General features: G+C 40.0%; 2 protein-coding genes across 3 annotated transcripts in view; one reads left to right on the top strand and one right to left on the bottom strand.

The window, feature by feature from the left end:
• NLN (neurolysin) overlaps positions 1-8026 on the bottom strand; it is a 33890-nt gene extending 25864 nt beyond the window's left edge. Inside the window, exon 1 of the mRNA XM_034440999.3 lies at positions 7713-8026. Coding sequence (XP_034296890.1) covers positions 7713-7753 — 41 coding nt within the window. The 5' untranslated portion in view covers positions 7754-8026. The remainder of the gene's footprint in view (positions 1-7712) is intronic.
• SGTB (small glutamine rich tetratricopeptide repeat co-chaperone beta) overlaps positions 7884-17552 on the top strand; it is a 31753-nt gene continuing 22084 nt past the window's right edge. The window contains exon 1 of one of the 2 annotated variants that reach the window (XM_034441011.2): positions 7884-8234. The gene's annotated coding sequence lies outside the window, so the exon portion shown is untranslated. The remainder of the gene's footprint in view (positions 8235-17552) is intronic. The other variant, XM_034441010.2, reaches the window with a different exon arrangement.

The following is a 17552-nucleotide window of genomic DNA, read 5'->3' as shown; positions in this document are numbered from 1 at the left end:
TTTCCTGTGGGACCACACTTTCTCTGCAAACCCAGCTACTTTTCAGTAGAAAGGAAATCAAAATCCTAGCTTCTACAATCACTTTTTATTTTAATGAATTGTGAAATGGTCAACCTAGATAGCACAAAGCTTTGAAGTTACATTCATTTTTAATGCATGTAACAGAACATATCATCAAAAAGAATTTGTTCTTTTACAGCTTGACAGCAGGAAATTTCCTTTTGTGGCTGCTGTTTTCCTGAATGCCTTAACAACACTTATCCAGTAGCCGCATGTCACCTATGCAAATTATCAGGATCGCTAGGTGGCAGCCAAGTGTTACAATAACCTTTAGCTCTTTTCTGCCATCTAGTGAATGAAAAGGTCTACTTTACATTCTACAATCAAAAAGATCTACAGATTACAAAGGATTAACATTGATTAGCTCGTTCCTAGCTTAATGTCAATTATGAACATTCAAACATGAAAGGACTTGCTGCTGCAATTGTATCGCCGTAGTTGGGAATTCCTCTCCCAGTGGCTGCTGCTCCCAGGAGAGTCTTGATTTCTTGCTTCCTTTCCCCACAATGTGTCCTTAGGGTTGTTTACAGCTTCTATATCACTCTCCATGACTAAACCCATTTCTCAAACTCCCAAGAGTACTTTTCCACTTGCTGCATCATGGCTGCACAAGCCATTAAATGGCAATCAATTTTTTTAAAATCTTAAATTTTGCTGCCATCTAATGGCTGTTAGAATGAACATGTGTCCAACTAACCTATCATTCAAGGATTTTTTTAAAAAAGGGACAACAGGGCAGCATACAATCCGTTCCACATGTGCATTAAGAATGTGCAGTAGGATAACATGGTTTAGAGTGAGATGATTTCCTGGCAGTTATACAATGGGGTGGGAGCATAAAAATAAAGCTGTGTGGATGTGGCCACAGGCACATTTTCTGTAGAATAGAATGGTAACTGACAAGGGCAGATGGTCTACATTTATGAAATTCCTTTCTTTCTACCAAGCACACTTTGTTGAACAAAACAAATTACAGCCTAATGGACAAGACTACAAAATTGTTTGTGATGTGCCCATCCATCAGGCTCCCAGATTTGCTAAACAGGCATGAGAGAAAAATGAGAAGTCACCTATCAAAAAGGGGAATCCAACATAATGTATTTAAGGTGGGAGTAAAAAAGAATAACAGAAGCCAGGGAAAGATCTTAGATAAATATATCATATGAAGTAGGTCTGAATTCAATAACAAGCCTATTGATAAGACAGCATGATAAACCATGATTGGTTTCCTCCCTAAAACCACCAGCTGGCTTCATACAATAGCTTGCCTATAAATCAGTTAATAAACCACAATTGCTGGTTAACATGAAAGTTTATGGTAAAATCAAACATGTCACATTATGACTTAGTTTATAATGTGAACCAGATTATTTGTAGGTATGAAATTCTGCAACTGAAATCCTGCTGCAGGTTAGCCTCTTAATACTCGATAAAGGCAGAAAGCTTTTAAAAATACTATATTCTGATATTTTTTTAAAAAGTCTTTTTCTTCTTCATTGTATTCTTGATTTCTTGTTCTGTCTCATCATACTAAGTCTTTCTATCAGAAATACTTTACAAACTCTTGAGATTTTCCTTGAAGTAGCCCTTATCTGAGATGAAGAAAAAGTGCCTAGATATTTCATAGGGGGCACTTCTTTTTTTCTTTTTCCAGACTATAAAATTCTTCTTCTAATTGCAAAACAGGAAAACATCATCTGAGGAAAGTATGCAGTAAGGGTGGAATGCCAAGTAATATTTCCCTATCTGCTAACCATTAAAAGACCACACCAAACAAATACAGTCATGGTTGGAATTCTGAAAACATCAGAGAAACATAATACTGCTAGGCTTTATTCTTGTCTTCAAAGAAATGCTTCAAAGAAAGGCATGCCTAAGACACAAATGAATTTTTTCCTTTCACTACATCCCACGTAACAACATAACAGACCAAATCCATTTAAAGCTAAATTCTCTGGCATAAATTCCTCAAGCTGACATAGCTTGAACTCAGCCTTCAAAGGAAAACATAGGAGGAGTCTTCTTCCTGTCTTGTGTCCATTAATCAGGCAAAGAATCCTTCTGAGATTTTCATTTAGCAGTATAAATAAAACCTGAAGGTACTCTCAGGACGCTCTGTGTGCATACATCATGGTAAGCAGAATTTGTTCAAACAAGGATGCTAAAACCTCTCTATTTTCAAACCACAATAGCTTAATGCATTGTGTAAATGCACTTCATATAAAAAGCTTTTATCCATTTATCAGCTCAAAAGTAAGTATGAGAAGTAAATAAGTACATGCAGCTAGATAAATGATTATTGGCTTTAATTCTGCAAATACAGTTAGAAATACAGTTAGATAGTAAGTAATGGAACTGCTTCTACAATTAAGCTTAAATATCATTACTCTTCTTATTTTAAAAGATACAGCTAAATGTTTCTGTGTGAATACATTTAGAGTTAGAAATAATAGAACTTATTTCTATCTCTGTTATTTTCCAACAGTAACCAAAAATATGGATTAGTAATATAGTTTTTAAGATACAATGGTAATATTACTTTTCATACGCTAAGCAGTGCAAAATTCATTGTTCTGGGAATGCTGTTTTCCAGAGAATAATGGAATGTTCATAGCAGGTCAAATCTCCTCTCAGACTACATCTTTCCATGGGAAGTTGAACAGTTTTCATAAACAGGTCCTACAAACCAGAAGCCAGGTGCTTAAATAGCACAGTGCAGAAGCAAGTTCAACATGCACTGGACAAAAATAGAATGTTCCTGGTTTTTCATAACATTCTATTACAGGTATGTATTCCATTTTATAGTGGCATCATATTGTTTATGTAATTTGCAGAAATAAAATGTCAACTAAGGATCAAACTCAAGGATTTCCTGATTTTATATACCTTTTCCTATAATATACTCACATCAGACATTTATGTGTCAGGCTTGCAGCTATCAACAATTTGCTGCTGGCTATTAAGCAGATATATAAATGTAGATGAGTCTAAGCTTGGTACAATTATGCTAAAGTTTTATCAACATAATCTGTGAAGGTGGCAAAATTGATACATTTTGGGCTTTCAAGCTAAGCTGGGTCAATCTCTGTATGGGAGTCATTCAGAAAATACTTTGCAGGAATAACTTCCCTCAAGAGATCCAGTTGGCACCTATCTTTATGTCATTCCAATTGGCCATAAAAATCAAACTTTTCTATTGGACCTTTGAAGTTTACTCACTGCTAAGTTAATTGAATCTAATGTCTACCATTATTGTTTATTGCTTTACTTTTGTAATTTGATTGTATTTTGGCCTCATCCAGGGGTGAAATGCTCCTGGTTTGGACCGGATCGCCTGATCCGGTAGCGATGGAGGCGGGTGGTTCGGAGAACGGGTAGCAAAAATCCCTGCCCCTCCCCATTGCCCAGCTGAGCCACGCAATCATCAGAGGCTTTTTTTTAATTTTTAAAAGCATTTTTCTACAACCTCTTTGGCCAAAAAAATACTTTTAAAAGTAAAAAAAAAAAGCCTCTGATGATCGCGCGGCTCAGCTGGGATCATCAGAGGCTTTTAAAAGCATTTTTTCTACAACCTCTTTGGCCAAAAAGATGTTTTTAAAAGGAAAAAAAAAGCCTCTGCCGATCAGGCAAGTCAGCTGGGATCGTCAGAGGCTTTAAAAGCATTTTTTTTCAGCTGAAGAGGTTGTAGAAAAAATGGTTTTAAAAATAATTTTTAAAAAAGTTGGCCACGCCCACTCAGTCATATTACCCCTTCCCAAGCCACGCCCACAGAACCGGTAGTAACAAATTTTACATTTCACCACTGGTCTCATCTATTTATAAACCACTGAGTTGTTCTGATTCAATGGTACACAAATATTGATCAAGTGCCATTAAATTGGTGTTGATTCTGTGACCACAGATTTTCTCCAGGAAGATCAGTCCACAGCCTAGTACTGTAGATTTCCCCACATTGTACCCTTCATTGCTATAATTCAGTCCATGCACTTCCTACTGATAGTTCTCTTTTCGTCTTTTCTTTCACCCTTCCCAGCATTACAGACTTCTCCAGAGAACTAGATCTTTTTGTAACATGTCTGAAATATTTAACCCTGGTAGTTTGTGCTGCAATTAAATTGTTCATTATCCATTTATTTGTTTTTTTGGCGATTCATGGAATTCTTAGGAGTCTTCACCAACACTAAGTAGCAAAAGCATCAATAATCTTTCGATCCTACTTCTTCAACGTACAACCTTTGCTCCCTAGAGCAGTGTTGGCAAACCTTTTTGGCACTGAGTGCTGAAACGGGAGCACACTGGCGGGGAAGCACAGGAAACCAGAAGAGCAGCTCCCCAGAGCGCGTGCACAGAAAACCGGAAGAGCAGCTCCCCGGCATGCATGCGCAGGGAAGCTGAGCTTCTGGTTTCCGGTGTGTGCATGCATGCTGGCCACCTGGTTTTCCAGTGCTCCCGTGCGTGAAGACCAGCTGGCCGGTGCGCATGTGTGTGCCCGAACCCAGAAAAGCAACAGGCTGGTGTGCTCAGAGAGATGGCTCTGTGTGCCACTTCTGGCACGTGTGCCATAGGTTCACCATCATGGTCCTAGGATTTGTACATAGCACCATGGGAGTCTGACAACAGCCAATGGAATATATGTTCTTGCATGTTCAGGAAGTTCAAGTGCAAAGCCCAAGAGAAGATATAAATACCCCCCCCTCTCATCTCCATGGGGTCAGCTACCCAGAATCACAGTGTTTGGTGGTTCTGCTTCATCAATAAATTTATTTATATTATTATTTTATTATTTTATTTTATTTTATTTTATTTTATTTTTTATTTTATTTTATATTTTATTTTATATTTTATTTTATTTTTTTATTTTATTTTTTTATTATTTTATTTTATTTTATTTTATTTTATTATTTATTTTTATTTTATTATTTTATTTTATTTTATTTTATTTTATTTTATTTTATTTTATTTTATTTTATTTTATTATTTTATTTTATTTTATTATTTTATTTTATTTTATTTTATTTTATTTTATTATTTTATTTTATTTTATTTTATTTTATTTTATTTTATTTTATTTTATTTTATTTTATTATTTTATTTTATTTTATTTTATTTTATTTTATTTTATTTTATTTATTTTATTTTATTTTATTTTATTTTATTTTATTTTATTTTTATACCGCCCTACTCCCGAAGGACTCAGGGCGTTGAACAGCCACAAGATAAAAATACATCATACAAAAGTTAAAAACCATTTAAAAGTACATTAAATAATTTTGGCCCAAAAACGAATTTAAAAACACCCAATTTGTATAAAATTTAAAAGCAAATTAAAATGGAGAGTCAAGCCAGACCAGCCTGCTGGAATAAAAATGTTTTGAGGGCGCGGCAGAAAGTGCGTATATCTGGGATCCTCTGTATCTCCAGGGGGAGCTCATTCCAGATGGCAGGTGCCCCTACAGAGAAGGCTCTCCCCCTGGGGGCCGCCAGTCGACACTGTTTGGCCGACGGCACCCTGAGGAGCCCCTCTCTATGGGAGCGTACTGGTCGGTGAGAGGCTACTGGTGGCAGAAGGCGGTCTCGTAAGTATCCTGATCCTAAGCCATGGAGCGCTCTAAAGGTGGTGACCAAAACCTTGAAGCGCACCCGGAAGACCACCGGGAGCCAGTGCAGCTCGCGCAGGAGGGGAGTCACATGGGAGCGCCACATCGCTCCCATAACCACCCGCGCGGCTGCATTCTGGACCAGCTAGAGCCTCCGGGTGCTCCTCAAGGGGAGCCCAATGTAGAGAGCATTACAGTAGTCCAGGTGAGGTGACGAGGGCATGAGTGACCGTACGTAACGAGTCCCGATCCAGAAAGGGACACAACTGACGAATCATGCGAACCTGATAAAAAGTCCTCCTGGCCACAGCTGTCAAATGCTCTTCTAAAGACAGCCATGAGTCCAGGAGGACACCCAAGTTGTGAGCCCTATCCGTGGGGGCCAACGACTCGCCCCCAATAGTCAATGATGGCATCAACTGAGTATATCGGGACGTCGGAAACCACAGCCACTCGGTCTTGGATGGGTTGAGTCTGAGTCTGTTTCTCCCCATCCAGATTCAGGCTCTTTCCAATCAGCCTCCAGCCTCCATTTTCTCTCCAGTTCCTTTCTCCCGTTTCAAACTTGAACCAGATGGATATTTCTTCCAACGGTATACTATAGTATAAAATATACTATTCTAGCTTAAAAAACAATTTGTATTAACACCTTTACAGGCCATGCAACTCCATCTTCCAACTGCCATGCGTCAATCTGAGAGGCATAGATTTAATAAAATATTTAATAAAAAAATATTTCAACAGAAGCAAGCACTGGGTTTCTTAAATTAACTGAATATCTCAGTTATAATCTTTACTGCCTAATGTCACAAGAGATGACACATCCAACGTTATAAAGCTGCAGAATATTGTCTGCATAATTCTTTCATTTTCTTCTAGAAAATCTAGGCGGTTTTTCTGTGTATCAATAGCAATATCCAAGTTCCGCTGACAACACAGCACCCATCAGATATCTAAACTAATCAATATATTCAAGAGGAATAAAATAGACAAGATATAATTCTTGCTGTGGGTTTTAACCCCATTGATCATTGTTATGGCTTGGGGATTGCCCCCAGGGGTGAAATCCAGCAAGTTCTGACAGATCCTGGAGAACCGGTAGCAGAAATTTTGAGCAGTTCGGAGAAGCAGCAAATGCCACCTCTGGCTGACCTCAGAGTGGGTTGGGAATCAGAGGTGAGTTTCAGCAAGTTCTGACCAGTTCTGGAGAACGAGTAGCTGAAATTTTGAGTAGTAACTGGTAGTAAAAACCAGTAAAAATTCTGACTGGCCCCACCCCCATCTATTCTCTGCCTCCTGAGTCCCAGCTGATTGGAAGGAAATGGGGATTTTGCAGTAACTTTCCCCTGGAGTGGGGAGGGAATGGGGATTTTACAGTACCCTTCCCCTGCCACGTCCACCAAGCCATGCCATGTCCACCAAGCCACACCCACAGAACCGGTAGTAAAAAATGTTGAAACCCACCACTGGTGGGAATGGAGATTTTGCAGTATCCTTCCCCCAGGAGTGTAGGGAATGGGGATTTTGCAGTATCCTTTCCCTGCCACGCCCACCAAGCCACACCACGCCCACCAAGCCACGCCCACAGAACCAGTAGTAAAAAAAATTGGATTTTTTCACCAACGATTGCCCCTCTCCCAAATTAACTCACAGGAAGAAATCCAGATATTGAACAGGCGACAAGACGGTTCACCTTCTGGGCAACAAGGCGACAAAAGGGCTTTACCAATGTAACGCTTTCATACAAGGCTGCCTGAGGGGAAAAAAAAATAAATCTGGCCTAGCCTTTTTTTTTTTAACGCCTCTCTCCTTTTGCTGACAAAAGATGCCGTTTTAGGATGGGATGGAAAGGAAGAGGCGGACGATCTCACACTGCAGGGCGTTTGAGGGCCGCCTCGTGCGATCCCGCCCGAATCTTTTATCTGGGCAACCAATGCCGGGCTGGTGAAACGTATGTGTGTGTGAGTGTGTGTGGGAGAGAGTGAGTGAGTGTGTGTGTGTGTGTGTGAGAGAGAGAGAGAGAGAGAGAGAGAGAGTGTCTTGTGCACCGAATACCTGCTCAAGCTTCGGCCCGCAGAGATGCCCAAGGACAGCATCGAGCGAGGAAGGAGGAGAACGGGGCAAACCGCGTCCCGACCGGCCGACCCGAGCCTTCGCAATCGCCGCTCGCCGCCGCCGCCTTCCCCTCACCACAAGCGAAGGCAACGGCTCTCCCACCAACCCACCCACCACCACCACCACCACGTGCCGTTCAGAGCTCGGCCGGCGACTCGGGGACAGCGCCGGAGTCACTTCCGCCCATCTGAGCTCGGCGTCGCGCGCCCTCTACAGACTCCCGCGCGCGCGGCTCACGTTTCCCCCCCGCAACCTCCCTCCTCCCTCCCTCCCTCCCTCCCTCCTTCCGGAGGACGCCACGGGAGCCAGCCAACCAGCCAGCGGCGGGGAGAAGTTTGCTGCGCCTGGAGTCGTCGGAGGGAAGCAAGCAAGCAAGCAGCCCGGCCGTCTGTCTGTCTGTCTGACCGCCAGCCATTTACCATCACACCCCACACCACCACCCGTCCAATTCCTGCCAGCACGGTAAGAAATTTCCCTGGGCGCGGGGAGGGATGCTTTGCTGTCCGCTGCCTGCGGCAGAAGAGGAGCCGTGGCCGCGGCGCTTGCCGCCGCCTCCGCCGCCTTTACCTTTAAACGCTGAGTGGGACCCGCATCTGGCTCCCCGGTTTGTTTTGTGCGTCCTCGAGAGGCGCCTCGGGTGACTTGGCCACGATCAAGGCAAGGCACCTGGCACCCACCCGCCCGTTATCTTTCCCTCTCCAGCATCCTTAAGGGGGGGGACTGAAGGATTGGAGCCCGCGGCTGGTGGCGTCTTTAGGATTCAAGGGATGGGATGGGAAAGATGGACGAGCGGAGCCTTTTATTTTTCGAGGGCTTGCCTGGCAGGTGTTCCCCGCGTAAAAAAAATAAATAAATAAAAAACTACGATCGCTCTCATTTTACGTGCTCAGACCGTTAAAGATGCCCATCTTGCCTGCTGATTGCTTAGTGTGGGTCCCAAGGTGTGACATTTCAAAGATCGGATTGCCCAGTTATATAATCCCATCGAGCATATCGCTCCGGGGTTGAATCGCACCGCATCTTCGGATGGGTTGTACCACCATTCGGACAAAACATGCTTCTTGAATGGCATTACGTGGCCACAAGCTTTCCGCCTCCAGTGGAAGCCAGGCCCCTGTTAAAGAAAAAAAATATATGTTTATATGGCAACACATGCATTTCCATTCTTGCAAATCTCCAATCACTGCTTCACCATTCTCAAAAACAAAAACCTTGGTAGTTTTTGCAGCAATACTTTCAAAATGTGTAAAGCTTATTTTTCAGGATAAAATGTGTGTGTGTGTGGGGGGGGGGAAATGTTATAAGAAAATGGAGAACCTTGGAAGTTGGGAGAAAATACTTTATTGAAGTTATATAATTCTAATAGGTACAGGAGATGTTGGATGTAAATGAAGCTCTGACTCAGCATGTGCCACTAATCACAAGTTTGCATTGAGGTCACAATGTTCTAGATTTCATTATAAAATGAAGGTTTATGAAAAGTTGGGCTGCTTATAAGTGAAGTGCAAAGTAAGACAATTTCATGGGTGCCCACAAAGGGTTAGTAAGTAATAGCACCATGACTTCATTGTGGAAATGATGTGAGTTTATAATTTGTGTCATTTTTGTGAGTATATATGTGATGTCATCTTGTCTTCTTTGGGATATCTTCAGAATTTTTTGTTTTTGTTTTTCTAAATGCATTGTTTAAATTAAACCACATAATTCAGTTTAAATGACACTGAAGGCAATTCTGAATTTGCAATCAAAATTACAAAGAATAAGGAGACAGAAACCTATTTGGAGAAGCCTGATTCACCCTTTGTAATAGAAAATGCTTTTGGTTTGGTAGGTAGGGCTAGCAAGGGCATGGTTTTAGTTTTAAAGGTTATTAAACATTTAGATTGTACAGCTTCTAGTGCACAAATATCTATTGTAAGTGCTTTATTGTATGCCATACAGCAAAATACTTAGCATTTGACATCACAAAACAAAATGCTAAATGGTTCTTAGCTATGTATTTACTGGTATGGCTTTCTGTATAATGTGCAAATGGAAATAGTTACTAACTTTATTTATTGATATCTTGCCTTTATCATTTTTATAAATAACTTAAGGCAGCTAATATATACAATACTTCTCCCTCCTCCTTATTTTCCCTACCAAAACAACCCCATCAGGTGAATTGGGCTGAGAGTGACTGACTGGCTGAAAGTCACCCAGCCAGCTTTCATGCCTAAAGCGGGACTAGAACTCAGTTTCCTGGCTTCTAGCCTGGTACTGTCACCATATGTGTGATTTCCTAGTTATTTCTAGTTTTTCTTCATGCCTTTTCCAAACCTCTAATCAATTTATAGAAGTGTAAATTTAAAAGGAGGGAACACAAACATGAATTTGGTCAAGAAGCTACATAAAATGTTCTTCCAGCAAGATTACTGCACTCTGATTGACACTGTCAGTTGTGGTTGGTTTGTGGATTATTCCATAAATCACATTTGCTAGACTCATGCAATATGATGTGTTGTATTGGTTCTGTGTCTGAATTCATGGAACAATTGCCACTGAGTTATTGTTCAACAAGTCATTGTGTATATAAAATATATATAAATATTAGAGATAGTAGAGAACCCAAGCAGAAGCAAAAAAAACTTTTTGATGTTTATGTTTATTTTGTAATTTTTCTAGTCAGAAGTGTATCTGTTGAGTTTAGTAGGGTTTACTTTCAAGTAAGCATCTTTAGGATTGCAGCCTTAAATTTCCTAGATTATTGGGCCAAAAATGTCAGAGAAAATGGATTTGGAAGGAAACAAGACAATGTATTCAGGAAGATAATTGCAGGCACAAGGAACAAGCAAGAGAAAAGACAGGGAGGGGAGAGGAAGGATGGTGATATTTGAGGGAACTGAAAACTTTGTATGATTGCCAATGGTAGAACTGGAGATATGCAAGTATACATGCTGGGTAGAGAAAAATAAGAGGCAGGATTTGTGACACAAGTAAAGTTAAAGAGTTTATTCTGGATTGATATTATCCACACATTGTATGTTTGAAACTGGCAGGTTTCCTGTTGTAGATTTAATTCCTTTTTTCCTCTCTGCCCATTGCCAGTAGCAATGAACCTGAAGCCTGACTAGAATGTAAAGATGAGCTGGATTAATGTGGCAGAGAAGTTGCATTGTGAACCAGTAGCTAAACTCTGAGAAAAAAAACTTTTGAAAAGAAACCCTGTCCATTTTAGATTAAGACATCTAATTGCGTTCTAAGTGTGGCAGAGATAAAGAAATCATGAATTGGTTCTATATTTTAGAATAAGGGAAGGAAATTGGGAAAGGAGAAGGAATCAGATTCAGAAACAAGTGGGTGGCACAAAGAAAACACTACCCATTGCACTGCAAAATAAAACAAAGACAGTACAACCAGCAGAGCACTCAAACTACCCCTTTCTCTGCCGTTCTGCGTTACAGTGCACCATTCATGTGTACAGGTTTTATTATGATTCATTGGAAGGAGCCACTTAGGTCTGCCTCAACATAAGATGGATCCAGATATATTTAATTCTGAATTATTGGCAGTAAATTGCTTACAGCTAATGTTATGATAATTGCGTTCTCCAAATTATGTGATTGGCAGGAAAAAAGCTTAGAAGAAGAGTGGATTTGAGGGTAGAAAAACTGTTAAGTACTAGTACTGAAAATACATTTTTAGTGCTTAAATTCTTTGAGATCTGACACTTTTCATCTTATGTATATGCATTTTACAACAGGTAATAATGCTTGATGAATTTGAGGATTCTAGAAAAAAGCAAAGCAAATCATGCATGCCCCAAGTGTGCCCAACCCTGGCCTGTGTAATGATGTATACTCAGAAATTCAAACAGACAAGTTTAGTGCTCTAAAAGAAACTAGGATCAGGAGTGAATCAGAAAAAAATAATCCAGGACATATATTAATCCATTAATTGACTTGTAAAAGTAAAAAAAATCACCCTTCAAACTTTTGTACTACATTAGAAATTGAAATTGATAGATAGTGGTGAAATATAAGCAGGAAATTAGCATTCTTTAAAGGATAACTGACAACCATGATATTTTTAAACCAACAGAGAAGAAGAAAGGATATGGTAGAATGAAGAAATAAGGTTATGAAATAACATTAAATTTTTTAATTAAAAGAATATTTAATATTATCAAAGAGTGATGCAGATTAGTGTAAAGGCTGAAGCTGATGAGTAAAACAGGAATTTTCTTTTCTTCTTAAAACATTGGGACCTCAAAACATTGGAGAAACAGTGAGGCTGGTAGGAAATTTAAAATAGAGAAAAGGAAGCAATTCTTCATACAGTGTGTAATTTGCCTGTGGAATTCATTACCATTGTGTGGCATGATTGCTACCAATCTGAACAGTTTTCACTCTGTCAAGGACCTTGTAGTACTCATTTCTAAAGATCTAAGTGCCCAAACCCACTGTAACAACATTGCCAAAAAGGCATTAAGAGTTGTCAACCTAATCTTGCATAGCTTCTTCTCTGGTAATGTTGTACTACTAACTAGAGCATACAAACATTTCCTGGACCAATTCTTGAATACAGCTCATCTGTCTGGAACCCGCACTGCATATCGTACATAAATACAATCGAGAGAGTCCAGAGGTATTTTACGAGAAGAGTCCTCCATTCCTCTAACTGCAATAAAATACCTTATGCCACCAGACTCCAAATTTTGGTCTTAGACAATTTAGAACTATGACGACTTCAATCTGACCTAAGCATAGTACATAAAATTATCTGTCACAATGTCCTTCCTGTCAACGACTACTTCAGCTTCAACCACAACAATACACGAGCAAATAATAGATACAAACTCAAGGTAAACCATTCCAAACTCGATTGCAGAAAATATGACTTCAGTAACAGAGTGGTCAATGCCTGGAATGCACTACCTAACTCTGTAGTTTCTTCCCCAAACCCCCAAAACTTTAACCTTAAACTGTCTACTGTTGACCTCATCCCATTCCTAAGAGGTCTGTAAGGGGTGTGCATAAGTGGACCAGCGTGCCTACCATCCCTGTCCTAATATTCCTTTTTACTTACTCTTTTCATGTATTCAAATTATGTTTATACTTTTACCTGTTATCTTATATATGCTTGACAAATAAACTTATGATCATAGAAGGGGGTTGGAGTTGTTCTCACAATGCTTAGCCACATGCAAAAGATCAGGCATTTGTTACATATCTGAGCATTTGTGTCATCAGTGAGATATCTGCTATGTCTGCTGCACTTTGTCATTTCTCCAGGTAAATCAGACATGAAACATGATTAAAGTAGATGAATTAATTCTACTTTTTTGGTAAGAATACCTTAACAGAATTTTGCAAGCCTGAAAGTACAAATTTCCTGCTGCCACTTTTAACTGCTTGATCCATTAGGATGGGTCCTTCCTAACTTTATTTCTCTGATTGTTCAGCCACTGAGGGATCCTGTCTTTCTGGTCTGATTGTTTCCCAAGTAGCATCTCTTCCCTTCATTCCCCAAGTTCATCCACACATTTCATAACAACCTAGACCTAAGCCAGAGGTCTTCAAACTTGGCAGCTTTAAGACTTGTGAACTTCAACTCCCAGAATTCTCCAGCCAGCATAGCATAGCTGGCTGGAGAATTCTGGGAGTTGAAGTCCACAAGTCTTAAAGCTGCCAAATTTGAAGACTTCTGACCTAAGCCAACAGTTTACTACTTTTGTTGACTTCAAAGTGGTGCTATTTCTTGTAATTTGCTATGGTGCAAACATGACAACACCTCAAGTGATAAACACCTTTTCTATAGGTTAGTTTGGGTGTATCAGTTCAGCTTTTTTTTTTTTAAAAAAAACCTATTTGACATTTATGGATGTTCACCAGGGTTGCGCTCTAGCTCCCATTTTATTTAATATGTTTATTAATTCCCTCAGCAGTTAAACTCTATAGCTATTTTGCCTAACCCTAACTTTTAAAGCAACATCTCCAATCTTTATATAGATAATTCTGTCATTCTAAATGTGGATTGGTCATAAAAGAGCTATCATTGCCTTAGTCCAGCATTACCCTAAAAAGCACTTGATGGTTAATTATTATTATTTTTAAAAAAATAGTTAATCATTAATGGTTACCAGACAGAACATGTTAAATTGTTTATATATCTTGGGTTTAATTTCAGTCAAAGTTTAGAAGGGGCTTTGATTTGGCCCAAAGAACTACCACAGCAATTTTACAGTATTAATAGAATAGAATAGAATAGAATAGAATAGAATAGAATAGAATAGAATAGAATAGAATAGAATTCTTTATTGGCCAAGTGTAATTGGACACACAAGGAATTTGTCTTCTGTGCATAAGCTCTCAGTGTACATAAAAGCTATAAATCCATGATGGCAAACCTATGGCACGCGTGCTACAGGTGGCACGCGGAGCCATATCTGTGGGCACGCGAACATTGCCCTAGCTCAGCTCCAGTGCACATGTGCATACCGGCCAGCTGATTTTCGGGCCTTGCGGTCCCACCAGAAGTCAGGAAACGGGCCATTTCCAGCCTCCTCCGGAGGGATGGAAAAGGCCGTTTTGCCCTCCCCAGGCTCCATGAAAGCCTCTGGAGCCTGAGGAGGGCGAAAAATGGGCCTACTGGGCCCACCGGTATCCTTTTTGCCGTTGCATGCCAAAAGCGGGGAGAGCACGGAGGGGGTGGCGTGTGCATGCAGGGAGGTTGTGCACGCATGCACGGGGGGTGTGTGCTCGGGGGCATTGAATTATGGGTGTGGGCGCACACACACGCGATCCCCTGCGCTCCCTCAGTTTTTGGCACGCGACAGCAAAAACATTAGCCATCACTGCTATAAGTGATAAATCATGATCATAGTCATCATAAAAATACATTCATCATAAATCATAAGATACAACACTTAACTGATAGTCATAGGATACTAAATAAGCAATCGACATAAATCATACTAGGAAACTAAATAATAATAATGCAACTAATAATACAGTATTATTTTTCGTAAAGAAATAGATATTTAACTGGGGCTATTAAACTTTGCAGAGAAAGGTTTAGTACAATAACTATTTGGGGCAACTGTCAGTTTTTAATCTAATTCTAGTCTATTGAGATCACTTCAATCTAGATTTCTCAGGTTTATTTTTGGTAGTCCCAAATGTGGTTCAGATGTGGTTCCAGCTAGAAACAAGGTTGATTAGAATAGAAACAAAAGCTTATGAATATTTAATTAGTGGCTTAAATTTATTTATTAGTCTACTGGGCTTCTTTATGGTGTTTTAAATTATTTCTTTCAATCTACTTTAAGAAGTCTCTTAAGCAGATACTAATTTCACCTAGTCTTTTTCAGACCATTTTATGTACTGTTGGCTGGTCTTAGGCAAAATAATTCATTGTCCAATCATTATTTGAAATTGAGTTGCAGTATAATTTTAAAGAGATTATCCAGTTTTTAATTGATACAAAAAACAATCAGAGAGGCTGGCTGTCCATCTAACTCGCTTACCCAAACTATCAGTGTACCTTTACTAAGAGTGCTGTAATCAGGGCCGGATTTTCCTATAGGCTAACTAGGCTTCAGCCTAGGGCCTCAAGATCAAGAGGGGCCTACACAGTTGTGGGATTCTGGGAGTTCTAGGGGGTTCGGCCGAACCCTTTGTTAAATTGCTGGCTCGCCCGCCTCTCGCCTCCCACCCGCGCGGCGCCAGCCTACCATAGCCAGGGGTGGGCAATTGTGGCTCTTTTACAACCTGTGGACTTCAACTTCCAGAATTCCTGAGACAGCTTGGCTGTTCCCCACCGGCTCCAGACGCAAGAGAGCAGGATGGAGAAAGCAGCTTCCACGCCTTCACTCACCCTCACTCTCTGCTCTGTTGGATCGCCGGCCGTTCGCTTACCACGCCCACTCCCAATCTATTGCTGCCTCCGATGGCTAGAGGAAAAAAAAACTTCAAATTCTTGCCGGGGTCTTCAAAGGGCCGCCCTAGAGCCAGTGATGCAGCCGAACCCTTTGTTAAATTGCTGGCTTGCCCCGCCCCTCCGCACCACTATTTATTGCCAATAAATAGTGGTGAGCGAGGGGCGGGGGAGCCAGCAATTTAACAAAGGGTTCGGTGTTTTTTTTGTAATTTTATTGGCCCACGGAGCTTCAGCATAGGCTAATTGGCCTCCCGGCTCTCAGCTGATTTGTCTCAGCTGTTTTGCTCAGGGCTCTTCTGCTTCCTTGCAAGGAGTGCTGATTTTTTTCCCCTAGCTATGCTGAGAAACGAAAGTGAAACTGCTTTGCTGTTGCTGCAAAGTTGGAAAATTAGGCAGGCAGAATTCTTTTCTTTTTCCTCACCAAAAAAGGTAGGTGCAAACAATGGGAAATTTAGGGAAAAAGAGGAGAGTTCAGGATTTTAAAACACAAAAGAAAAAAAGCTCTATTTAACTAGGGAATTGTAATAATTGAGATACTATTAATTGTATATTTCTGAAAGCAGAAATGGTTAAGTTGTGGTTTGGAGGAATATATGGGGGAAATTATTTGGTTTATTATTATTGGTAAATATAATTAATGGATTTGTAAGAAATTGGATTGCATGGAATATTGGAATCTTCATGTTCATATTGATTAATATACAAAAAAGGTAGTTATATAACTAATTGATTTATATTAAAATGTTGAATTTATATTAAACAACTAATATTACATAATTAACCAATGTGAGGATGGATATAAAAATAGATGACAATGGGAATGGGTATAATATAGAATAGAAGGGAAAAATTGAATTTGATTAAGATTAAAGATGAGGATGAAGGGTAATATTGGTTTTTTACAAAAATAGATGAGGAATAAATATGGCAAAAAGGAAATATAGAAATTGTAAATTTAATTGAAATGACTAAACACTGTTTAAATTTGTGAACCGGCCAAATACTCTGTTCAAAGAAAATACATTGTATGTTTGTATGTGTGTTTCTAATTATTGTTATTTATTCATATTTGTTCTCTTTTATTCTTTAAAGTTTAACAATTGATTCTTTATCTTAATATCTTTATATTTGTTTGGGGTTGGCTTTCTTCCCTTTCATCTTTTTTATTGTACAGCAATCTTTCTCCTCAAACCTACCACCTCTCTCTTTTCTTTCCTTCTTACTTTCTCTTCCTCCCCCTCTTCTTCTCCTCCCTACTTCCTCTTCCTTTCTCCTTCTCCTCCTCTCTTCCTCCCTCTCTTACCCTCCCTCCTACTTTAATTTCCCTTCCCTTCCTTCATCCCTCTCTATTGCTGTATCCTTTTATGCATATGGACTATTCAGAGGGCTGAAAAAGTTATTTCTGACTGGTCCTCGCACTTTTGACCAGTCCTCGAACTTACGACTGTCCTCACATTTTACATTTTTGCCCTATCTTGTCACCATGGTGAAGAGAAGCAGTTGTGAAATGAGTGACATGGTTGTTAAGAAAGCTGCACGGGCATAAATGTGAGGATGGTCATAAGTGTGAGGACCAGTCAAAAGTGCGAGGACCAGTCAGAAATGACTTTTTTCACCCCTCTGAGTAGTCCCTATGCACATAGCCACGCCCACCCGGTCACATAACGAGCTACCCACGCCTACACAATCATGTGACTAGCTAGCCACGCCACCCAGTCACATGATTGCCAAGCCACACCCCCAACTAAGCCACGCCCACAGAACCTGTTGTTAAAAAAATTGAATCCCACCACTGGTGAAAGGGCCTCATAAGTGGAATAGCCTAGGGCCTCTTTTCATCTAAATCCGGCCCTGGCTGTA

Source organism: Pantherophis guttatus, chromosome 2 (assembly GCF_059756535.1).
Source record: "Pantherophis guttatus breed Tessera chromosome 2, ASM5975653v1, whole genome shotgun sequence".
Taxonomy (NCBI): Eukaryota; Metazoa; Chordata; class Lepidosauria; order Squamata; family Colubridae; genus Pantherophis; species Pantherophis guttatus.
This window is presented reverse-complemented; position numbering and strand designations above follow the sequence as displayed.